This window comes from Anabrus simplex, chromosome 11 (genome assembly GCF_040414725.1).
Source record: "Anabrus simplex isolate iqAnaSimp1 chromosome 11, ASM4041472v1, whole genome shotgun sequence".
Taxonomy (NCBI): Eukaryota; Metazoa; Arthropoda; class Insecta; order Orthoptera; family Tettigoniidae; genus Anabrus; species Anabrus simplex.
In genome coordinates, this window is record NC_090275.1 from 55,507,248 (window position 1) to 55,533,914 (window position 26,667).

General features: G+C 40.3%; 1 protein-coding gene across 1 annotated transcript in view; it reads right to left on the reverse strand.

Annotated features, from left to right (window-relative positions):
• Zfrp8 (Zinc finger protein RP-8) overlaps positions 1–26,387 on the reverse strand; it is a 36,288-nt gene extending 9,901 nt beyond the window's left edge. Inside the window, exons 1-3 of the mRNA XM_067155261.2 lie at positions 25,583–26,387; positions 25,085–25,291; positions 13,955–14,172 (exon numbers count right to left, since the gene is read on the reverse strand). Of these exons, the coding sequence (XP_067011362.1) occupies positions 13,955–14,172; positions 25,085–25,291; positions 25,583–26,114 (957 nt within the window). The 5' untranslated portion in view covers positions 26,115–26,387. The remainder of the gene's footprint in view (positions 1–13,954; positions 14,173–25,084; positions 25,292–25,582) is intronic.
• Between the last annotated feature and the right edge of the window lie 280 nt (positions 26,388–26,667).

The following is a 26,667-nucleotide window of genomic DNA, read 5'->3' on the forward strand; positions in this document are numbered from 1 at the left end:
ATCGGGTTTTAGGTCTTCCTGGAGGTCTTTTTCCTCTCCACCTGTCTTTCCAAATTTATTCTGGCTGTTCTTGTAGGCTCCATCCTCATCACATGCCCGTACCACCGTCGTCTGGAGGTGCTGATTCAGTCTAGTAGGGATGTCTTTATTCTGGCTTCTTTCCTTACCTCTTCATTTCTTGACTTGTCCATCTTGGTCTTCTGAATGGTGGATTTCATCTCTGAAGTTTGCAGTCTTGATGAATCTCTTTTTGTGAGGATGCACGCTTCAATACCATAGGTCAATATTGGTATGAAATAGCTGTTAAACATCATCAGTTGAATTTTGATCCCTTTTGCACTCTGTTTGTAATATCCTTTCTGACCAAATTATCACTGGAAATTACACTTCCAAGGTAAGGAAAACTATCCACACACTCTAGCTGGTGGTCTCCTAGTTTTTCACTTGCTGGACACTCTTCTCTGTTGACTGCCATCGCCACTGTCTTGGTCTCGCTGATGTGGAGGTTACATTCCTGGAACTGGGATTTCCATATGTTGAGTCTGGTCTGTACTTCCTCTTCTGTTTCACCCCAAATCATATCATCAGCAAAGGCCACTGCATTCAGTTCACCGAACTTTTCCTTGACATTCTTCATTATATTGTCCCATAACAGTGATGAACAGTAGTGGGGCAGTGCACTTCCGTGTTGAACTCCACTCTTGGTCTCATACCATGATGATTGACCTTCCCCAATTTGATGATGATGATTGTTGTTTTAAGGGGCCTAATATAGAAGGTCATCAGCCCGTTTTCCCCAATTTGAACACAGGTAGTGCAGTCTTTGTACATCTGAATTCCTTATCAGTCCTCCAGGCACATTTCTTTTCCTCAGACACTTCCAGATTTTATCTCTTATAACACTATCATAGGCCTTTTCTATATCCAGGAATACAATGACCAGGTTCTAGCCTTTCTCCCAATACTTCTCCATCAGCATGCGGGTGGGCTGCTAAAAAATTAGATCCATTCTTGGTCTGTTACTTCTGAATCCAAATTGCTCCTCTAACTGTGGTTTAATGATGGCTCTCAATCTCCTTTCTATGATCTTCTCTAGAATTTTTAGCCCATGAGACTGCAAGGTTATTCCTCTGTAGATGGTGGGTTTCCATCTGCTGCCTTTCTTAAACAGGAGAATTATAACGCCCTTGCTCCAATCTGCAGGTATTTAGTATCCTGTGCAGCCATTGTATACCCTGGATGCCTGCTGCCTTTATCATGTCCGCATTCACTTCATCTACACCTGAAGATTTTCCTTTAGGCATAGATATTAAGGCTGTCTCAGTTTCTGTCCAGCTGATGGAAGGTTCTTCATTGTAGGCTTGGATTTCCGGTTCTGTATTTTGTTCTTGAACGGGTCTATTCAGTAGGTGGTCAAAATGGTTCTTCAGGACTTCCCTCATGTCACTTTTTGTCCTAACCAGATTTCCATTTTCATCGTCAAGTGCCTTTATGATGATATTCATTGGTTTCCTTTTACCTCTGATAACATTATACACAAGCTTTTTATTGCCTCTGCTGTCTTCCTCCAGTTTCTGAGTGAATATATTCCATGCCTTGGTCTTTTCTTCTGTAACTGTTCTTTTAACGTCCAGTTTCTTGTTTCGGTATAATTGTTCGAGGTTTCTGATCTTTGCCTCGTCTCTAGTAAGATCCGGTTTATTTTTCTCCTGATCTCTTTCTTTCCGTAAGAGATTTCTTTCCCTGATTGCTGCTCGCACTCTTTCATTCCACCAAGGTGTTTCCTTCTCCCTTATTTTCACACTTGTCTTTCCACAAACTTCAGTTGCTTCCATAACCAATGTGTCCCTTAGTATGGTCCATTCTGCCTCTCCATTTTTCCTTTATCTCTTGGTAAAAGGGTTTATATCCGGTTCTGATACAGATATATGGTTATCTGTTTTCTGGAGTTCCCATACTTTGATTTTTGGCATTTTCCTGATCTGAACTATTGCATATAGAAGTTTCTCAGGTCCGCTGTTGAGGCTCTCGCTGGATATTACCCTGACATTTGTTACCATTCTGCTCCTTTCTTCATCTCAGATGACCTAATCAATTACAGTCTTTTGTAGTCCATCCCAACTGTATCATGTTGTCTTATGTCTCTGTCTCTTCTTGAACCAACTATTTTTCTCCACCAACCCATTCCTCATACAGAAGTCAAGCAGATGTTCACCTTCCATATTTTGTCCACCTATCCATGAGGTCTCATTACGCTCTCATATCCTGTTCTATCCGTCCCAATCTGTGCATTCAGATCTCCTATAATTATTACTCTCTCTTTACTAAACTTTTTCCAAATCATCAAGAAACTGGTTCTTATCCTCTTGACAACATTCAGTTTGAGGTGCATACACCTGTACCAAAGTTAAGTTTTTCTTTCCTTAAATGCACAGTCACTTTTATTATTCTCTCACTAACATACTGAATGTCAGAGACTCCTTCTAGATCTTTACTCATGATGAAACCAACACCATTCCTCATCTCTTTTGTCATTTCCTTGCCAATACAGTATATACTGTTTTCTTAATTTCTTCATTCCTTTACCTCTCCATTTGGTTTCACTCAGCACCAGTAACATTAATTTCCTCCTTTCCATGAGGTCCACTAGTTCTTCACATTTTCCTGTGAGACTGAGTAAGTTGATGGTCCCAATCCGGGATTTTTGCATTTTTGCAGGACCCTGTCCATCATCCCTGATGTGAGTCTGCTCATGCTGGCATCTTAATTTAGTTGATAAATGCAATCCAAGGCTCTTACGTGTTTTGACAGCAACTACAAATAAGTTTTTTTATTGGCTTGCTACGCCTAACGTAATTGAGGATTTTCTTTCGGGGTTTACTCCCTTAGCCTTTGAGGATCCTTCCTCATCCTACAAGGCAGTGGGTTCCATCTGTACTACCCCCCAGAGGAATGGGTTGTCTCTTCCGCCAGCTCCACCGTACCAAATCGTATTCTCCACTTTTGCTGCCATTAAGGTCTTCGCTCGTTACCCAGAGCTGGGACCCTTTACCAGATGTTACACACCGGGTCAGCGTGCTCTGAGACTCACATACGCAGGGGCGCCACTCCCTGAGCAGGGCTGCCTCTATAAGAGGGTCCCTACCTGTTATCTATCAGTCTACACCATAAATAATTTTATAAGATGCCCTAATATCACAGAGTCAGAAGAAAACTAAATATGAAGGCCTACTATATAGGAGCACATAAAATTGATCAACAATACATTACCCGGTACACTGACCATTGTTGTGATGTGCCTTGTGTCTTATGCTGCTACTCATCTCCGATAGATGGGGTTACTGCTGCATACTGAGTATAACAGCCTGCCTGAATATTGGAGAAAGTATCTGGGGAGTTAGATCTCTCTCTTCTTTAGCATGCCATTCCTTTCCTCTGGTTCATAAATTTTTTGATACCGTACTACTGGTACGTAACACACTGGTTCATCATAGCATTCCAGCTATTCAATCCCTACTCTGAGCCACTGATTCAAATGAGCAGTGTGCACATTTAAGAGAATAATGACAGAGGAGTGTTCGCGGCTGTCTGTTTCCTGGTCATTCCAGCACTGGAACTTTAGACTATTAGATCAGCAGCATAGTACTGTTTGTTAAAAGTGAGAAAATGTGTGGTTTTTCATTTTATTGAGTATTTTATATGATAACATTGCTTTTATGATAAAGATGTTGGCCAGGCAGGTATCAATTTTTGAAAATGAGAGAAAGTCTCTCATAGTGTATTGGCACTGTCAGTGGCTCCAAGTAGCCTACACAGTGGCCTCCATGGTATGCACTAACCATGCGTGTTAGTAGGTGTGCTATTTACCAACTGATGAGCCCAACTTAGCACACTTAGCACACTGGGGCGGAACGCTGGCAACCAGGAAAGAGTTAGCTGGAAAATGTACAACGTCCAATAACGGACCAACTAAGTTATATTGGTATTATAATATTGCTTTTAATCGCTGCATTCCTACTGCTGTCATTGTAATGATCTATGTTGACTTCAGTTGGGAAAACCACAAAGACAGTCTTTCTGAGAATTCCGTAGCAAAGCACAGGTACATCAGCTAGTTGTAGATATTAGCTTATGAATAATGATATTTGCTTTATGCCCCACTAACTACTTTTACGGTTTTCGGAGACGCCAAGGTGATGAAATTTAGTCCTATATGAGTTCTTTTATGTACCAGTAAGTCTACCGACACGAGGCTGATGTATTTGAGCACCTTCAAATACCACCGGACTGAGCCAGGGTCGAACCTGCCAGGTTAGGGTCAGAGTCACTCAGCCTGGCAATAATAGCTTAGTGGGTCTATGAACAACTAATGTACATGGGGCTTGCCCTTTTTCACTAGACCATTCATAAAGTCTGTTAGATTTGTAGTAAGTAAGTAAATAAATAAATAAATAAATAAATAAATAAATAAATAAATAAATAAATAAATAAATAAATAAATAAAAGAAAAACTCTGAATATAAATTTCGCAATAGAAATTCACACTGTGCAAAAAGCTGACCAGAATAACCTCAACGATCTCGATCTCCCTCTCTCTCTCTCTCTCTCTCTCTCTCTCACACACAGACACACCTACCCCTAAAAGATTTCCCATTCTTCACTTTAATTAAATCACATATCAGTAAAGCACAACAATTCAAACTCAAATTATACAATGCTCATCGAACACCCCCTAAGATATGTCCATACCAATTTAAAAAAAAATTAAATAATAATAATAATAATAATAATAATAAGTGGTATGTTCCGAGCTGTCAACGGAGAGATGGCGTGGAATGACATTAGTAGACGAATAAGTGTAAGTGGCGTTTATAAAAGTAGGAAAGATCACAACATGAAGTTAAAGTTGGAATTCAAGAGGACAAACTGGGGCAAATATTCATTTATAGGAAGAGGAGTTAGGGATTGGAATAACTTACCAAGGGAGATGTTCAATAAATTTCCAATTTCTTTGAATCATTTAGGAAAAGGCTAGGAAAACAACAGATAGGGAATCTGCCACCTGGGCGACTGCCCTAAATGCAGATCAGTATTGATTGATTGATTGAATAATAACAACAACAACAATAACAGCAGCAATGGATTACAATCACAGTTAAGCGAAAGCCAATGATGCCACTAAAGCACAATGTAACAAAAACCTATATGCTCACACACAAAGGATACCCAAATCTTCACTAATTATAATCCCCCTGTGGGTGGGGGCGGTAGAATAACACCCACGGTATCCCCTGCCTGTCGTAAGAGGCGACTAAAAGGGGCCTCAGGGGCTCTGAACTTTGGAGCGTGGAGTGGCGACCACGGGGCCCTCAGCTGAGTCCTGGCATTGCTTCCACTTACTTGTGCCAGGCTCCTCACTTTCATCTATCCTGTCTGACCTCTCTTGGTCAACTCTTGTTCTTTTCCGACCCCGACGCTATTAGGTTTGCGAGGGCTAGGGAGTCTTTCATTTTCACGCCCTTCGTGGCCCTTGTCTTTCTTTGATCGATATCTTCATTTTTCGAAGTGTCGGATCCCTTCCATTTTTCCCTCTGATTAGAGTTATATAGAGGATGGTTGCCCAGTTGTACTTCCTCTTAAAACAATAATCACCACCACCTCACTAATTATAATAAATTAAATCACATATCAAGAAAGAACAACCAATTCAAACTCCATTATATTATATTACTAGCTGATGTACCCGTGCTTCGCTACGGGATTCTCAGAAAGACTGACTTGTTTTCCTAACTGAATTCAACATAGGTCATTACAAAAACGTCAGTAGAAATGTAGCGATTGAAAGCAATGTTATCATATAAAATACTCGATCAAATGAAAAACCGCACACTTTCTCACTTTCAACGAACAGTACTACGGTGCCGATCTAAGAGTCCAAAGTTCTAGAGCTTGAATAACCAGGTCGCTGACTGCCGTGAACACTCCTCTGTCATTATTCCGTTAAATATGCACACTACTCATTCCAATCAGTGCCTCGGAGTAGGGATTGAATAGCTCGAATACTATGATGAACCAGTTTGTTACGTACCAGATATATCAGAAAATGTATGAACCAGAGGAATGGCATGCTAAAGAAGAAAGTTATCTTACTCCCCAGCTACTTCCCGCCAATATACAGGCAGGCTGTTACAGGCGGTACGACCAGGCGAGTTGCCCGTGTGGTTAGGGGTGCGCAGCTGTGAGCTTGCATCCGGGAGATAGTGGATTCGAACCCCACTGCCGGCAACCCTGAAGATGGTATTCCGTGGTTTCCCATTTTCACACCAGTCACACCAGGCTGTACCTCAAAGCCAAGGCCGCTTCCTTCACACCACTATTCATTTCCTATCCCATCGTCGCCATAAGACCTACCTATGTCGGTGCGACGTCAAGCAAATTAAAAAAACCTCGGTACGCTGCAGTAATCCTATCTATTGAGGATGAGAGGAAACAGAAGACAAAAAGCACATCACAACAAACAATGGTCAATGTAATGTTATTGTTGATAAAGTTTATGAGCTTTCTATATTGCAGGCCTTCACATTAGTTTTCTTTCGACTCTGTGATATTAGGGTGTCTTACAAAATTATTTATATCGTAGACTGTAGTTCCTTATTCTCATACTTTACATACCGATTTTCACTAAATTCTGTTTACCCATTTTCTCGTGACTCGGCGCTGATATGGACTTAGTAACAAAAATCCAAATTCATGAATATCTCTGATTATATGCGGTACGGTAACAATGTATAAGGCATAAGTGATCGTAAATTGAATAACTTCTTATATAACTACTACTAACTTACGACATAACTTTTTTTTGCCATTTGTTTTACGTCGCACCGACACAGATACGTCTTATGGCGACGATGGGATGAGAAAGGCCTAGGAATGGGAAGGAAGCGGCCGTGGCCTTAATTAAGGTACAGCCCAGCATCTGCCTGGTGTGAAAATGGGAAACCACGGAAAACCATCTTCAGGGCTGCCGACAGTGGGGTTCGAACCCACTATCTCCCGATTACGACATAACTAAAGTTATGTTAGTTATGTAGTATTTATTGATACGACCACTAATAACATAAATAACCTAAAATACCATTTCACTCAACGTGAACAAAATAATATGTAGCCTAGATTGCAGTGGTTCATCACCGACATTACATACCGATTTTCATTAAATTCTCTTCAGCCATCTTCTATTGATGCGTGTACATACAGGCAGACAGACAGACAGACATTACGGAAAAGTAAAAAATGCGTTTCCTTGTTACTATGGACATGACAGATACAGAAATATCATTCATTTCAAATTCTGAGCAATGCACAGGCAACACTTATTTTATATATATATTACATTTCAGGCCTTCCCCTAAACTACCATTTCACTCAGCGTGAATAACATTATTGATAGCCTAGATTATAGTGACCTATTCCCCGACTTCGCGTACCAATTTTCGTGAAGATACGACCACTAATAAAATAAATATTTGACAACAAAATTTTAGGCCTTCCCCTAAACTACCATTTTTCCCAGCGTGTATAGCCTATATTGTAGCGACTTATTTCCCATCTTTGTCTAGCGATTTTCATTAAGACACGACCACTAATAACATAAATATTTGAGAATTAAATTTCAGGCCTTCCCCTAAACTACCATTTCACTCAGCGTGATTAAAATAATTTATAGCCAAGATTGTAGCGGTTCATCACCCGACTTTACAATCCGATTTTCATTAAATTCTCTTCAGCTGTTTCCTCGTGATGCGTGTACAGACAGACAGACAGACAGACAGACAGACAGACAGAAATTACGGAAAAGTAAAAAATACATTTTCTTGTTACTGTGGACATGACCGATACAGAAATACCATTCTTTTCAAATTCTGAGCAATGTACACACAAAACTCTTATTTTATATATATAGATATATCATTAATTCACTAATGCTCATTAAGTATCTCCAAGTCATTCAAAACAATGTAAAATACAATGATGATGATGATGATGATAATAATAATAATTTCTTCTACTCAAAACTTGACATCCAAAATTTGAACACGACATATGAACAAATCAACCAAGTATCACACTTCAAGTACTTGGGAGAAATACTTGAACCAATGGGAGGCGAGAGGACTGCCCAGAAAATTTATCTACAAAAATTTTGGAAAGCCTACAGTAGGGTTAACAACATATAAAATAAAAGTGCTTGTCCCGCCATACAAAGATCACACTATGATATAGATGATGATGATTCCCATAGGGAATCAGAAATATTTTGTCCTGAATTAGTAAATTTATAATACCAATGTAAATGGTCCGTTATTGGACATTATAAATTTTCCAGCTAACTCATTCTTGGTTGCCAGCGTTTCGCCCTCGTGTGCTAGGGTGGGCTCATCAGTTGGTACCTAGCACACCTACCAATACGCTGGCTAGTGCATACCGTGGAGGCCACTGCGTAGGCTAACTGGAGCCACCGGCAGTGCCAATGCACTAAGAGACTTTGTCTCATCACTAAAAATTGATGCCTGCTTGGCCATCAGATGATATAGATGATGATGATTCCCATAGGGAATCAGAAATATTTTGTCCTGAATGAGTAAATTTATAATACCAATGTAAATGGTCCGTTATTGGACATTATAAATTTTCCAGCTAACTCATTCTTGGTTGCCAGTGTCTCGCCCTCGTGTGCTAGGGTGGGCTCATCAGTTGGTACCTAGCACACCTACCAATACGCTGGCTAGTGCATACCGTGGAGGCCACTGCGTAGGCTAACTGGAGCCACCGGCAGTGCCAATGCACTAAGAGACTTTGTCTCATCACTAAAAATTGATGCCTGCTTGGCCATCAGATGATATAGATGATGATGATTCCCATAGGGAATCAGAAATATTTTGTCCTGAATGAGTAAATTTATAATACCAATGTAAATGGTCCGTTATTGGACATTATAAATTTTCCAGCTAACTCATTCTTGGTTGCCAGCGTCTCGCCCTCGTGTGCTAGGGTGGGCTCATCAGTTGGTACCTAGCACACCTACCAATACGCTGGCTAGTGCATACCGTGGAGGCCACTGCGTAGGCTAACTGGAGCCACCGGCAGTGCCAATGCACTAAGAGACTTTGTCTCATCACTAAAAATTGATGCCTGCTTGGCCATCAGATGATATAGATGATGATGATTCCCATAGGGAATCAGAAATATTTTGTCCTGAATGAGTAAATTTATAATACCAATGTAAATGGTCCGTTATTGGACATTATAAATTTTCCAGCTAACTCATTCTTAAGAATTTATAATGTCCAATAACGGACCATTTACATTGGTATTATAAATTTACTCATTCAGGACAAAATATTTCTGATTCCCTATGGGAATCATCATCATCTATATCATCTGATGGCCAAGCAGGCATCAATTTTTAGTGATGAGACAAAGTCTCTTAGTGCATTGGCACTGCCGGTGGCTCCAGTTAGCCTACGCAGTGGCCTCCACGGTATGCACTAGCCAGCGTATTGGTAGGTGTGCTAGGTACCAACTGATGAGCCCACCCTAGCACACGAGGGCGAAACGCTGGCAACCAAGAATGAGTTAGCTGGAAAATTTATAATGTCCAATAACGGACCATTTACATTGGTATTATAAATTTACTCATTCAGGACAAAATATTTCTGATTCCCTATGGGAATCATCATCATCTATATCATCTGATGGCCAAGCAGGCATCAATTTTTAGTGATGAGACAAAGTCTCTTAGTGCATTGGCACTGCCGGTGGCTCCAGTTAGCCTACGCAGTGGCCTCCACGGTATGCACTAGCCAGCGTATTGGTAGGTGTGCTAGGTACCAACTGATGAGCCCACCCTAGCACACGTGGGCGAAACGCTGGCAACCAAGAATGAGTTAGCTGGAAAATGTATAATGTCCAATAACGGACCATTTACATTGGTATTATAAGATCACACTATAATACGGTAATCAAGCCTGAAGTCTTATATGCCAGCGAGACCCTTACACTAAATGGGAAAGGTGACCTAAAAAACATTTTAAAAGAAGAATCCTGAGGAAAATTCTCGGCCCCTGAAAAACAGAAGGTGGTTATAGACTGAGGTCAAGCAAAGTGTCAGAAAAGCTTTCCAACATTGTAGCAGACATCCGCAAAAGACATCTGAAATTTTATGGGCACGTCTGCAGACTGCTGGCAAGTAGACTGACCCACAAGATTCTCACCTACATAGAACATCTAAAAAATATTCCATGGGTATTGGAAGTGAAGAAAGATCTGGAATAAACCCAGATGAACTCAACTGACACCGCGGACAGAAACCTCTATAGGAAAAAATTTAATGGATGGAAAGTGCAACCAGAGAACGAAGTGAAAAAGAAGTTGGAGCAAAGTGGACAGAAGAACGAAAAAGGATCCATGGAGAAAGGATGAGAGTTGTTTGGCAACTCAGAAAACAGAATCGTTAGAGCTTTGCGTGATCCATTGGGTCCATACGCACATAATTATATTATTACTAATAATAATAATAATAATAATAATAATAATAATAATAATAATAATAATAATAATGGTTTTTAACACATTGCGGACCGGTCCCGAGAAAACTCGTGTTTGCCTAGCCGAGCGTTGCGGACCGGTCCCGAGTTATCTCGTGTTAGCAACAGACCCAGCAGACTGAACTTTAGTGCTATCTTTTGAGATATACGGGAACTATTTGGAGGTCAAGGGTGATAGAACTCTGTTACGTATGGTTCTACACAATCGATAGCCGCATTTGTTTTCGAGTATTCTTCATATCGTAGATTTTCTTTGCATTTCTTGACAACATGTTTACAAAGTTCGAAGAGCCATGCAAGATGGCAGCGCCTAGCGATCGCACGTGTTTACACAAAGATGAAATTATTCGCGAATTATGTGCTGATACAGGCTCCGAATATTAAGTGATGCTGAGTATTTAGAGTTCGATGATGAAATATCTTCTAACGGAAATGTTTCGAGTGATGACGAGGCAAGGTGTGGAACTCACGTAGCGCAGAACGAGTCGTATATTTGTGTTACGGGTGTAAATATTCTAAATATTGTAAATAATGCAGTGTTTTCTGACGACTGGGTTATGGACAACAGTGAACCTAGGTTAGAGGATTTTGAAGGTGCTCCTGGTATAAAGGTATGGCCTAATGAATCTGGAAACATAGGACAAGTAGCAGGACTTATGTTTGGTGAGGAATTTTTTCAGTATGTAGCTGAAAAGACAAACTTACACTATGAGCAGAAATCACATTCTCATAACTTATCCCCTAAAACACTAAAGTGGACTGATGTCACTAGCAGGGAAATTAAAAAATTAATCCTCTGTGTATATTGATACGCCAGGTGAAGAAATCATGTCTGAAAGATTACTGGCCAACCGATCCCCTAATAAAAAGACCAATATTTCCGAAAACTATGAGCCGAAATAGATTTCAAAAAATACCCTGCATTTCAACAACTATTCAGGAAGGCCAATAGAAAAATACACAATAGTCGTTCAAAAGCTATTGAAGTTCAGACAGTTTATTTGTATGCACGCACTCCAGCTTAGAGGTAGTTAGAAAGTGGCCGGGAACAGGGCTGTGCATGGGGCGAACGGCACCCGGTCCGCAATGTGTTAATAACAATCTATTATTACAATTCCATCAAGTTCATTGTCACTGAAGTATGTTGTAAAGGAAAATTACAGATACACAAGCCAGCTGGTGCAATGTCACTGACAGTGCACTGCTTTACATCACACTCCTAGGTGGACCATTGAGGAGAGAAGAACCACACGACGAGTATTACATTAATATAAATTATAATGTTTCAACAATTAAAAGAGTGGACACAGGTTTTAACATAAATGGTTTTAATTGTTTTACTAATATTCATAAATTCAAAAAACAAAGTGTGATTTGATAGGATCAGATGATGATCTTTCAAGAACGAAACATGTCATTCTATTTTTAATTAAATCATTTCTTTTTTATGTTTAATCCATTGTTAAATGTTTTCTTATTCAGGTAGTCTTCTAATTTATTTTTTAACAATTTGCTTTATGTCTCACCGACATACATAGGTCTTATGGCGATGATGGGATAGGGAAGGATTAGGAGTGGGAAGGAAGCGGCTGTGGCCTTAATTAAGGTACAGCCCAAGCATTTGCCTGGTGAGAAAATTAGAAACCATGGAAAAACATCTTCAGGGCTGCTGAAAGTGGGGTTCGAGCCCACTATCTCCTGAATGCAAGCTCACAGCTGCGCACCCCTAACTTTTTTATTTGATTATGTATCGTTACAAATTTCATTGTGATACGTATTGACATTTATTGATTAGGTTGACCTTAACTAACATTTTATTTTGTAACAAATTTTATTTAACCCATTGGAACCTGACTAATAGTCTAACCTGCAGGGACAGAAAAATATTTATATTCCAGAATTATGCTTTAATTTTATTTATTGAGAATCGGTCAAAAAGGGGCATTTTTACAAAGCTATATACATCATAGACCAATGCCTAACTGTTCGTTAACTGTTTTCAGTCTTCAGTAGTGAATCATCGTGCGATATTTTTTGAAGCAACTCTCCAGATGAAGTGGAACACCACATTTTTCACATAGCCAACGCGCTTCGGGACTTCTTTTATGAGCCTTGCACACTTTGCAGGGCCTAGGATGTTTCTTCCTTTCTGTTGGAGGAATAGGCACTGGAATATGTCCCCATACTTTTGCCCGAAGCCACAGGGGGCTGTCATGACTGGGCGGTCTTCCTTTTGTTGTTCTAGCTGAGAGAGCAACACTATGCAACAATCGCTCGGCAAATGCTGTGCGAAAGTCTGTATAATGCAGCCGCTTGCCAGTAACCTTCATGAATACAACATGAATTGAAGATAGCCATATCCTATAGATACAGCATTATATTTTTATAACCCTTGATAGTCCACTGCGTTATAGGGAAACATACAAGGACTTGGTCTTGACGATCAAGCAGCCTCACCACCTCAGTCTTCATTTACATCGTCCATGCTGTCGTTATCACTAGAATCATTTTCCCTAACACTATCAACACTATCATCATCAGTGTAAGAAATATCACTGTCTTCTGAAGAAAAATCATTCTCATTACAACTTACTAAAACTTTACAATATCTACATAATCATCAGCCATGTTTATTTACTGACAAGCTCAAGCAGACACCATTTTGTTTTTTATAGAGTATTCCGTGAACTTAGAAGGGTGGATTCCATTTAGAAGATTCATTGAACTTCAAGGAGTAATCTACATGAAGCACAAGATTCATCACTTGCTAGTAACTGAAACTACAAACATTTATAAGTTGGTACGGAACAGTTCCTTATGTCGATGTTCGGTCCAAAATGGCGGCATATGCAACACTTCTGTAAGTCGGCGCCAATGAGTTACTCACAAATTAGTTTCGACAGACTGAAGAACCTAATGGTTATAGATGATTGGAAAAAGTGGTCCAAATGAATGGCTGGAGCATCTTGTTGCAGAAATAAATTCACCAAGTTAAACACAGGAAATGTACTCTAAAAAATTAGCAAAACAGTTCTGTACATGGGTCCTGTAAGAATGATTTTACAGTTTCGAACATTTTTATGGTGGGGTTCACTATAAAACACGAGTGTCAAAGCTTCCCACTGCTCAAGAACTGTATTAACAGACTGAAGAAGCGACAACCAAGGGATACTGACATATTTCAAAATTTTGAGATATTGAAAGCTTGTCATTATCACATGCTGTGCTTAAAATAAACATACGCCAGAAGAGTTCCAATGTTCACACACCACGGGATAATTAAATCGGAACATATTCAATGTACATGCGCAAAGATTTAAAGTACGGTACCTAAAACTTGCACTGACCTGTAGTTCATAGTCCCGTGGTGAACCGCAGTACTGGCATGGTGGGATGTCCCCACTGCTTGGAATATTGCTGGAGGCAAGCCACAATGGTTCACCACCTCGCTCATAACGGAGTACTTGTTGGGGAAACTTAACGACCTTGCTACGGAACTTGAAGAATTCCTTGTCTTCATTTTCGTTGGCCATCTGAAGTAAATCTTGGTCTACTGCAGGGTTATCTAAAAAGTAAATGAACAAGCAAATTATAAATTTTACCAGGTCGTCGTCGTCGGCAGCTGTAAAACTATGAAACCAAGGAAAACCATCTTCAGGACTGACAACAGTGGGATTCAAACCCACCATTTCCCGAATGGGAAGGGAAGCCGGATCTATTTATGTTCTAACCTAATTTAAAACAATTTCTATTCACTTGAACAGCTGTTAAACATTTTTAAGTACACGGCACTTTTGTTCATCTTTGATGTGTATCTTTTTCCTAGTTGTTCATTATTTAAAAAGTTTTTTTATTTTCTTTTTATTTTCATGCCGATGTTCCGTTCTCATTTATTTTAAATGTTCTCTTCAGCTGCTCTTTTCTGAGGTGAGTACTGTCGTTTAATCTAGTGAAAATGTGTCTCTTGAATTTTGTTGATACGAGATCCTCTGAAGCTGACTTCTTGTTATTATGAAAAATCTTCCATTCCCATTTCACCGTCCCATTCAACCCTCCTCACATATTTTAATTATTTTTATCTTTTTAAATTAATATTGTTTTAATCATAACAAGGTACTTTTAAAGATGTTTTCTGAGAAGGAGAAAATTATTTGTAATTTCACCTATGCAATGTAATGTAGCTGAAGTTGTTCTTAAAGAACGAAACATGTACAACAAATAATTAATATGCTTAAAGCAAATATATAGTATCAAACAGGTGGAAGTTTACTGTTATTGTTTTAATGTAAATAAGATTTGATACGAGAAATGAAGCTGCTTTCTTGCGATGCCCTTCCTGACATCAAGCTCATCAGAAGAGTTAATGAGATAAAATGAATGATTTAAATTTAAGAATTTCATTTTTAAGTCCGTATTGAACTGAGAATAATAGTTAAGTAAAATTAAAAATCCACCTTTTCAATACTAATATTAAACTAAATAAGTTATATATATATATATTTTTGCTATTTGCTTCACGTCGCACTGACACAGATATGTCTTACGGCGACGATGTGATAGGAAAGGCCTAGGAATTGGAAGGAAGCGGCCATGGCCTTAATTAAGGTACAGCCCCGGCATTTGCCTGGCGTGAACATGGGAAACCACGGAAACCATCCTCAGGGCTGCCGACAGTGGGGCTCGACCCACTATCTCCCGTGGCCGCACTTAAGCGACTGCATCTATCGAGCTCGGTGGTTATAACATTTACCTATTATCTACTTATTATTTATTATGAAATGAATGATGTTATATATGAGAGTAGGAAGGGAGAGGGTGAAACATGGTGCCAGTACATAGCCTAATCCTGTCAAATAGCACCTAGGGGTCTGCTGAAGGCTTAACATCTCCATCCGACAGACGAATCACCATCAACAGCATCATATGCCCTCACTCCATATGAGCACTGTGGAGAGGTTTGAAAATTAATCCAGGCCTTTGGCACACAATCCAGTGATTAGAAATTGTATATCACCACCTTCCCTACCGGCCAACATTCCGATGGTGAAAACTTTTTTGACCAACGGGACTCGAACCGCCTAACCACGGTGTCAGACTGTTTCAACTTCAGTGCCTCAACGATCATTGCCACAAGGCGGGCTTCAGCCAACTCGTTTAGTCTTCTTCTTAAGTATTCAATCCATGGATTAGTCTGCAGCAGTTCTCCAGTTGGCAATAATAATAATAATAATAATAATAATAATAATAATAATAATAATAATAATAATAATAATAATAATAATAATAATAATAATAATGTTATTGGTTTTCTTTCTCAATAATTACATTTAATGGTTTTCAGAGAAACCAAGATGTCAGAATTTTATCACAAATGAGCGCCTTTATGTGCTTTAAATCTACCAACAAGGGTGTTTTTGATCACCTTAAAATCCGGCGGCGGCCGCTACTCGTTTCCAAGAATACGTTTATTTCCAGCAATTCTTCTTAAAGTCTGTTGCTCTGTGGAGATGTCGCTGATGACTGATCAAGCCAATCTTCGCATGAAACATGCAAACACACAGGTCACATCTAAAGGTGGATGGAGGACGTGGTTGGATCTGACGTAGTTTCCGCTTTTCATGGGTTTCAATTTCTTGTCCACGACGTGCCTGCTCAACCAGTGAGACACCTTCTGCAGTAGCTTTGCACCAAAGAACGCGGTTTTGAGCAGTTGTTGCCCAGATGTTAGCATTTATTTTGGTGCTTCTTATGCTGGTCTTCATAATGTTTCAAAGGAGCACCTTGAGGCCTTTTGCCATGACTAATCTCACCGTAGAGAAGTTGTTTAGGCAGTCTGCTATCATTCATACGCTGGATGTGACCAACCCATCTAAGCCGATGAGTGATTATGAAGGCTTCTATGCTGTTCATATGTGCCTTGTCAAGAACTACCACAATGCAGTTCAATGATCGAGCATAGGATTCTCTTGGCTGTCACAGAGCTCTATTTTGACCTAATTTATTACATTTTTGGTGGTGCTTTGATACCCATGCTGCATGTATCTGATGATGAAAACTTTTTTGACTAACAGAACTCGAACCTTAAAATATCACTGGTCTAAACTGTGTTTGAACCAACCAACCAACCAACCAACCAACCTGGGCTCAGAAAGTCAGCACTCCTATCTGAACAAGAAATAAACCACACTGAATTTTGAGAATACTGATAAAAACACAACGGGGTGAGAGAAATGAAATAACACAAAAATGATACACACATGGAACAGAAATACATATATGATGTTGTGTATGTATATATATATATATATTTTTTTTTTTTTTTCTTTTCTGTTCAAAGTCGCATTAACATGCATAGGTTTCTGGTGCTGCAGACAAGGAAGGACTAAGAAAGAAGCAACCTTGGTCTCAATTAAGGTAAAGCTTCACAATATTTGCGAGAGTTCATTCAACACCACCCTACCCAGCACGCTGGAAGGATTATATGATGACGATGATATACGTCCAACCGTTGTTTTGTTGCTCTACAGGGTCAAGTATGAAGCGAGATGAATCTTCGTAGCGCGTTTTACAACCAGATGTCCTTCCTGATGTCAACCTCGCCAGAGGAGTTAACGAGATGAAATGAACGATGTGATATGATAGTACGATGCGTGAGGGTGAAATCTGGTGGCAGCACATAGCCTACTCCTGGCTGGCAGTACTAACGGGTCTGCTCAAGACTTAACGTCTCCATCCAACCGACACTGTGGAGAGGTTTGAAATTGAATCCAGGCATTTGGCATGCAATCTAGTGACTAGAAATTGTATACCCTGCCAGCCAACATACTGATGGTGAAATTTTTTTCCACCAAAGGACTCAAATCGGCTAACCATGATGTCAGACCATACCGACTTGAAGCTTTAACGACCATGGCCACCAGACGGGCCAACATAAGATCACAGTGTACATCTAATATACGTTTCTCTCTTCCAAGTGCTTCTCATTTTGTGTTATTCATTTAAATCACATTCCGAGTTTTACAGCAGTGAAAGTTGGGTGGTTCAAGGCCATCTTATTCGTAAGTTAGAAGTAACAGATAACAAAACATTAAGAATGAGTGCTGGAGATAAAGGCTGTTGGGAAAGAACTCAAAGAATAAAGCTGTCTGTATAAATTGGCTTTGGTAGTGGAGTAATGTAGAGCGAAGAATAAAGGATGATAGGTTACCCACGAGAACAATGAAATCACCATGGAGGATAAGAGAAGCAGAGGGAGACCATGGCAATGATATTCAGGTTTTAATGATTTAAAGATTAAAGTGGAACTAAATGAGACCACAGGGCTAGTTGCAATTAGGTGCCATTAAATTGAAAGCCTCTATCGATGAGATATATAAGACGACAACAAAAACGAGTAGAAGGGGGTAAATGGAATCATAAAAGAGGGGGTTGGAGGCCTACAATGTCCTAAGCACCTAAACTTATGAACAGTAACACTACACTGTCTGACTACTGTTGTTAGCTGAGGTGCGCTCGGTCTCTTCCCCTGCCTGTTAACTCTTATTACGCAGCGGTAAAAAGGAAATGAAATGGCATATGGCTTTTAGTGCCGGGAGTGTCCGAGGAAATGTTATAGGCGGCAGTACTCCTGCTGTTATTAAAAAACAACAGCAGCTAGTAATCTATATAAATAACTAGCTGATGTACCCGTGCTTCGCTACAGGATTCTCAGAAAGACTAACTTTGTGGTTTTCCTAACTGAAGTCAACTTAGGCCATTACAAAAATGTCAGTAGGAAAATAGTGATTAAAAGTTTGTTATATATAAAATACTCGATCAAATGAAGAACCACACATTTTCTACTACGGTGCCAATCTAAGAGTCTGAAGTTTCAGAGCTGGAATGACCAGGCCACAGACAGTCATGATCTCCTCTGCCATTATTCCATTAAATATGCACACTGTTCATTCCAATCAGTGCTTCAGAGTAGGGATTGAATAGCTCGAATGCTATGATGAATCAGTTTGTTATGTACCAGTAGTATCAGAAAATTTATGAACCAGAGGAATGCCATGCTAAAGAAGAAAGTTATCTGACTCCCCAGCTACTTCCTGCCAATATTCAGACAGGCTGTTATACTCGGTACGACCGTGCAAGTTGGCCGTGCGGTTAGGGGCGCGCAGCTATGAGCTTGCATCCGGGCGATAGTGGGTTCGAACCCACTGTCGACAACCCTGAAAATGGTTTTCCGTGTTCTCTCATTTTCACACCAGGCAAATCCTGGGGCTGTGGCGTAATTTAGGCCAGGGCCACTTCCTTCCCACTCCTAGCCCTCTCCTATCCCATCGTCGCCATGAGTCCCATGTGTGTCAGTGCGACTTAAAGCAAATTTTTAAAAAATCGCTATACAGCAGTAATCCGATCTATCGGAGATGAGTGGCAACAGAGACACAAAGCATATCACAACAAACAATGGTCAATATCATGTTATTGTTGATCATTGTTATGAGCTTCCTGTATTGTACGCCTTCACATTTAGTTTTCTTTCGACTCTGTAATATTAGGGCGTCTTACTAAATTAATTATAGCGTAGACTGTAGTTCCTTATTCCCAGACTCTACATAGCGATTTTCATTAATTAAATTCTGGTTACACATTTTCTTGTGCCTTGGCGCTGATATGGACTTCGCAACAAAAATTCAAATTCATGAATATCTCTGTTATCATAGCCGGTACGGTAAAAATGTATAAGACATACATGATCAGAAATGTAATGCTGCATAACTTTAGTTATGTAGTATTTGTCGACAGGACCATTAATAATACAAATATTTGAGAATTAAATTTTAGGCCCTCCCCTAAACTGCAATTTCACTCAGCATGAATAAACTTATTTATGGCCTAGATTGTAGTGACTTATTTCCCGGCTTTGTATACCAATATTCTTTAGGATCGGACAACTAATAACATAAATATTTGAGAATTACATTTTAACCCTCCCCCTAAACTACCATTTCTCGCAGCGTGAATAAGATCATTTATGGCCTAGATTGTAGCGACTTATTGCCCAACTTTGGATACCAATTTTCATTAAGGTAGGACCACTAATAACATAAATATTTGAGAATTAAATTTTTAGGCCTTCCCCTAAACTACCATTTCTCTCAGCGTGAATAACATTATTTATGGCCTAGATTGAAGCGACTTATTCCCGGACTTTACATACCGATTTTTATTAAATTCTCTCCAGCCGTTTTCTCGTGATGTGTGTACATACATACATACATACAGACAGAAATTACGGAAAATTAAAAAGTGCATTTCCTTGTTACTATGGACGTGACCGATACAGAAATACCGACCTTTTTAAATTCTGAGCAATGTACAGACAAAACTCTTATTTTATATATATAGATATAATTTTGTCTGCACACATTAAATTGCTACCTCGAAAGTTCTTATCTCGGATCAGGTACTAAAAAATCGAAAATAGGTACAGTTCAGGTTTTGGTAAAATTCTGACTTTATAGTAAAAGGCAAACGATGTAAATCTTATCTCATATTACTTGTACGAGAGCTATGTTTGTTTTTATGACATTATGGGAAAATAGGCAAAGAGAATTCCTCAAAAACTTGATTTATAAGTTCTGAGACAACAGGCTTGTGAAGTAGACTATTACTTTTCTTCTTTTGCTACTTTTTTTTTTTTTTTTTTTTTTTTTTTTTTTTTTTTTTTTGCTAGTGGCTTTACGTCGCACTGTCACAGATAGGTCTTATGGCGACGATGGGATAGGAAAGGCCTAGGAGTTGGAAGGAAGCGGCCGTGGCCTTAATTAAGGTACAGCCCCAGCATTTGACTGGTGTGAAAATGGGAAACCACAGAACACCATCTTCAAGGCTGCCAACAGTGGGATTTGAACACACTATCTCCCGGATGCAAACTCACAGCTGCACGCCCCTAACCGTACGGCCATGCTACTTTTTTAACGTTGAAACAAGATGCCAAAGATTTTCAGTGACAGAAGGTTGGGAAAGGGCTACTATTAGAAAGGTATTGGCCGTGGCCTTAATTAACGTACAGCCCCAGTATTTTGCTTGGCGTGAAAGTGGGAATCCTCGGTAAGCCATCTTTAGGGCTGCTAAGGGTGGGATTCGAACCCACTATCTCCGGACTCCAAGCTTGCAGCAGCGTGACCCTAACTGCACAGCCAACTCCCTCAGTATCTATTTTACTTGACTAGTTCTAAGTTACAAGATATTAGAAACATTCCGTATTGACTGTTTTCACTTTACCAAGTGGCATAGAAACATTCAAGGGACTAAAACAGGAAATATCAAATTTCTCCGTTAATATTAGTCATATCGAAACATTACATAGCCAAATATCTTCCATATTTCACATACGTTTGCCGCGCAAGAAGATGATATTCATCATTATTACCATTTTCACAGCTCCCAAACAGTTTGATTTCAAACCGTACATAAACATTATATAAAATCCAGTTTCCAATCTTTTACTCTCAATACATTTATTTTTGTTAGTGGATTAATGAAATGAAATGGCGCATGGCTTTTAGTGGCGGGAGTGTCCGAGGACATGTTCGGCTCCCCAGGTGCAAGTCTTTTGATTCGACACCCGTAGGCGACCTGTGCATTGTGATAAGGATGAAATGATGATGAAGACGACACATTCACCCAGCCCCTGTGCCAGCGCAATTAACCAATGATGGTTAAAATTCCCGACTCCGTCGGGAATCGAACCCAGGGCCCCTGGGACCAAAGACCAGCACGCTAACCATTTAGCCATGGAGCCAGACAGTGGATTAATGTTGCACTAACATATGGGAGGTTTTCTGGTGATACAAGGATGGAGAAGAGCTAGTAGCATTAGGAAGGATATAATCGGGACATTGATTAAAATACAGCTCCAGCCTTTGCATCTTTTCCCTTCACCCGCAGTGTGGACACTCGTGGGTATCACTCAGTGCCACCTCTTCTCATTCCTAGAGAGTATTCCCTCCGCTTCTGTATCTGGGCAAGAGGGAGATCCTTCCTCCTTAAGGTGGTGTCAGCCATCCGCCATTATGCTGCTCTTGGACGTCCTTGGCCTCTCCTGGGTTCTGTGATGGCTAGAGCTTTATGTATAGGATGATTTTCATCATGCCCCTTGACATACCTGTACCAACAAAGTTTATCTCTTCTCCAGTTTCTCACCAACACCGAAGGATCCTCACATGCCCTTATCGTGCATTCGGTCAGTCAGTGTCACCCATAATGGACCACCACAGCATTCACATCTCTGTGGTGTGCACTTGCGAATCATGCTTCTTCTGCCTTGCCCAGCATTCAGAGCCATGTGCGAGAGCCTGGTTTGAAAAAACGGGAAACCGTGGACAATGCTGACGATGGTGCCATTCAAACCCACCATCCCACAAATTCCTAAATGTAAGCTCATAGCAGCATATTATTCTCTTCAGAATAATATGAACACTGCCTTCATCACTGTTGGCCAATAACAACACAGAAAAGGATTGCATTTTACACTGTTTCACTTTTATTCTTCTATATCAGTAAGCTTACTTCTTGGGGCATGTTGGTGGATCCCTGGTAAGCATCAAAGAAGGTTCTTGCCTCTCTGCTACTTCAGGTATACTGTAACATTATTTTTCTGTGATTCCAAACATGCAGCATGGGTATCAAGCACTACCAAAAATGTAATAAATCAGGCCAGAATAGAGCTCTGTGACAGCCAAGAGAGTCCTGGGTACCAACCAACTCGTCCACCCGTTCTAAGATACGAAGGTCGATCAAATATAAATGGGGTTTTTGTTCCTGAATTTCAACAGTTGGTAGGACTGGCCCTACGCTTCTGCTATGTGTAGGCAGGACCATTAGGAGTGGGAAGGGCATGCTGTTAGATATTTCCCGCTGTTTCGTCAGTAATGCTCACGATGTTGGAGCAAGAGGTGCACCCCTCCACTGCGCAACGCATAATTATAAAATTTTTTGCTCATGAAGGCGTTACAGCGGCAGAAACTCGCCAGAGATTGACTGCACAGTTCGGTGATGGAACATTGTCAGGAACGCATAATGATTGCTTGACAGCTCCCATAACTGATCCCGACTTGTTCCGCAATTTCTGATACTCTCACCTGTCAATCGTCGTTAGAGGATGCATATTGCCGCAAAAGAAGAGACCAACCGATTCGACAGGTCATCCTCCTCCACGACAATGCGCGGCTCCATACTGCAGCTCTAAATATTTCCAAGCTACAGGAAATGCACTGGACTACACTTTATCATCCTCCTGCCTTCCTTTGGCCGATGCCTTCATTTTTCGAAGTGTCGGATCCCTTCCATTTTTCTCTCTGATTAGTGTTATATAGAGGATGGTTGCCTAGTTGTACTTCCTCTTAAAACAATAATCATCACCACCACCACCACTTATAGCCCGGACTTATCGCCCTGTGATTTCCATTTGTTCAGACTGCTTAAAGAAGCTCTAGGAGGACAATGATTTGAAGATGACGAAAGTGTGGAAGACTTCGTGTGCAACTGGCTGGTGACATGACCCTGTTCCTTTTACGATGAGGGCAGCAAGAAGCTGCCCATAGTCTGGAGCAAATGCATTTCCAAAGCAGTAAACTATGTGGAAAAATAAATTGTAATTGCCTTGTGTTGTTCAATAAATGAATTTAAATAAAATATAAAATCCCATTAATATTTGATCCCCACTCATAGAATGTGCTAGAATTGGAGAGCATGATGCATTGTCCAAACAGAATACATGTCTACAGCTGTCAGCAGACACACCTGTGGTGAAGTACTGATAGGAGGGTGCATTGCAGTAGGTAAGTAAAGTGGTATCAACTGGTGATGTATACTCTGAAGTAAAACACTGTTATTGCACTGAGATTCATCGCAAAATTGTGCCAGTGAATGGATCAAATGCAATGTCATGTCCAACCATTGTGAAATGATGTCAACAATTCGAACAAGGCCAAACAAACCAGAGTGATGTTGATCAGACAGGAAGGCCATCAACGTTGACCATAGAAAACTTCTTTTTTTTTGCTAGTGGCTTTACGTTGCACCAACACAGATAGGTGTTATGGCGACGAAGGGATGGGGAAGGCCTAGAGTGGCCTTAATTAAGGTACAGCCCCAGCATTTGCCTGGTGTGAAAATGGGAATCCACGGAAAACCATCTACAGGGCTGCCGACAGTGGGATTCAAACCCCACTATCTCCCAGATGCAAGCTCAAAGCCATGCACCCCTAACCTTATGGCCAACACGCCCAGTCCATTGGAAACAATGCCCTGTAAACTGATACAATTATTGGTAGCAATAGCAGAGTACATATCGCACACGTACAGGAGATGGGCATCTCAATAGGCGGTGCACATCCCATCGTCCAACACCAGTTGGATTATTGGATATTATGCTCATGTTCACAGTTCCACAATTGCTGACATCTGGACACATAACAGGACTTCTCTGAGCTTCCTTCAGCATTAATCTTTGGAAGGTAACAAGTTGCTAAGCAGCATATTAATGGATGAAGAGACAAGTGTGCATCATTTTACGCCAGAAACCAAGAGGGATGGAGGGACGGAATGGAGAGACATCCTCACAGATGTGGATGAAATTTTAAATTAGGCCAATGCCATCAGCAGGGAAGGTCATGGGCATTGTTTTCGTCACTAGTGAAGGAATTGTTCGAAGTGACGGATCCCTTCTGCTTTTTCTCTGATTACTGTTATATAGAGGATGGTTGCCTAGTTGTATTTCTTAAAACAATAATCACCACCACCACCTGGCCGGGGGGGGGGGGGGGGGGGTGCAGCATGTAACACATCGCTCTACTCAAAGAGATAAAAATATGAATGTTACCTTAAAATGCTTGTAGAGGTGCTAGAACCCCACCCAAAGAAGGAACTTACTTCCATAACCGAACCAAACACATCTTACGCTATTATCCACTACCCTCGACTGAACAATCTCTAGGCCTACCATTGGACGTATTTTATGAAGTATAACGTTGCTTCCATAATTCAAGGCAGTTAGATGGAAATACAAACTTTGCTTCACTATTGGGTTGTAACAAAAGAGAATCTCAAATGTAGGCCAATGGCTGACAAGAAGTAGAGCTCCTGCAACATAGGGGCTTACTCTCTTCAAGAGGCTTTCTGCTAAACACCAGTCAGGTGTTAGACAAATGGGTTTCCTTTGTCACTGGCCAGGACATGCACAAACCAATAAAGGAAACCTGTAAACAAAATCCAATCCCTTCAGTTGGTAGCATGTCGATCTCTCCTTTCTGGCAACATCATAGGATTGTACCTGAGGTCCCTACAATACAGTTACACCAAACAAACTTCACATCCCTCAAATAAGCATTCAGTACTACCTATCTTTACCTTGCAAACATTTCTTTGAAATACTATAGATTTACAGGAAACTAGCCTCCAAGACACTATTACACCAACAATCTTGCCTTGAAAAGTTCCAGCTTGACCACGTTGCACCAAATTCCTGAACTCTTCCAACCTTGCTTCCTCATTATCGTTGTCATCCTCATCATCAGATGTCTCATCACTCACTGTTTCTTCACTACCGTCTTCATCTTCGCGTGCTGTTAATAATTCGAACTCGGGGAGTAGCCAAAGACATCTCATTGACTTAGCTTCAGTAGGGACTTGACCTGCAAAATAAGTTACTTCAAAATATGAACCACTACAAAAGAAACATATTTAAAACAGCATTTATCATTCACAATAAATAAAAACTAGGGTAAACCTGAAAACAAATTTTTAACAAAAATCGGCAATCGGAATTTGAGGTTAAACATGGCAAGATATTTTGGATCAATAAATGCAGATCAGTGATGATTAATTTGATAAGGTAGCCATAGGCCAATAAAGTCCATTTTCATGCTGATATTTAACCAAAATGCTGTACTTTATGGTTACTGAGTAAATACTGATAGACCTACCTGTCTGACAGATCTCCTTATGGCCAGTCTTCCAGTCAACTATCTGATGTTGCCGACTGCAATAAAACACTTTCTTGCACCTTCCACAATGACTAGTACCCTTCGCACCACAAACTATACATAATTTATGATACTTCTCTGCTTTCAAGTCTGGTCGCCAACTTTCATCATCAATAGGAGGATCATAGGGATAAAAGTCATTCTTCCTACCGAATTGGCACCTGAACACTTTAAATGTCCTATTTTCATTTTCTTCACAACAGTCAGGATCAACGCATAAGAATATAAATATTGTTCTGTGAAAACAGAAATCTAACTCGTCCAGTGGAGCATATACTTGACATAAAAACATGCACGGATTTCGACATTTCGGACACTTCAAGTCATCATTGCTAGGGAGATTTAATAGATCCAACCATGCAGGTTTCCCACCAACTTTGCTAGGGAAAAAGCGACTCTCCAACTTCCATGAAACAGCTTCTTCAAGATAGCCTATTGCAGATACACGTGCATTACCCTCAGTGGACGCCATTTTCAATTTTGGGACAGGGCTGCCACTAATACAAAGTGACAATTAATTATTGAACGAAAGATCGCTCTCCGCCTTCTCCAGGTTCGTTCGTTGCCTGCAGGCCAGTCTCCATTGATTAACATTTAAATCCAACACGTTAAATTTCACATGTTACAATTGACATGTAATTTGTGATTGTGTCTTCCAATTGACGTTGCATGTTAACTCAGAATGTTGAAGTTAACACTTTTAACATGTTAGCGTGCTTTCCTCTCCAAGTGGAAAACACGTCAAGTCAATTCGTTGTTCGTGAGATTCTGGCAGCTTCGACAACTTGCGTGCTGTTTCCGTACCAACAGATAGCCAGAGGGCTGGTTTCACTGCCTGCTCGATCTGCATCCGATTGCTGCTTATACTGCCTGCTCATTACAACATTTTAACACGGCACTGAATGAAACACTCCGTTTTCAAATACCCACAGCAGGCAGCACCAACCGGCTCCAGACTTGTCAGAATGAAATAGCGGGAAGTAGGGTAGTACTGTACTAGTTTCCAGTGGAAATGATGTACTGCT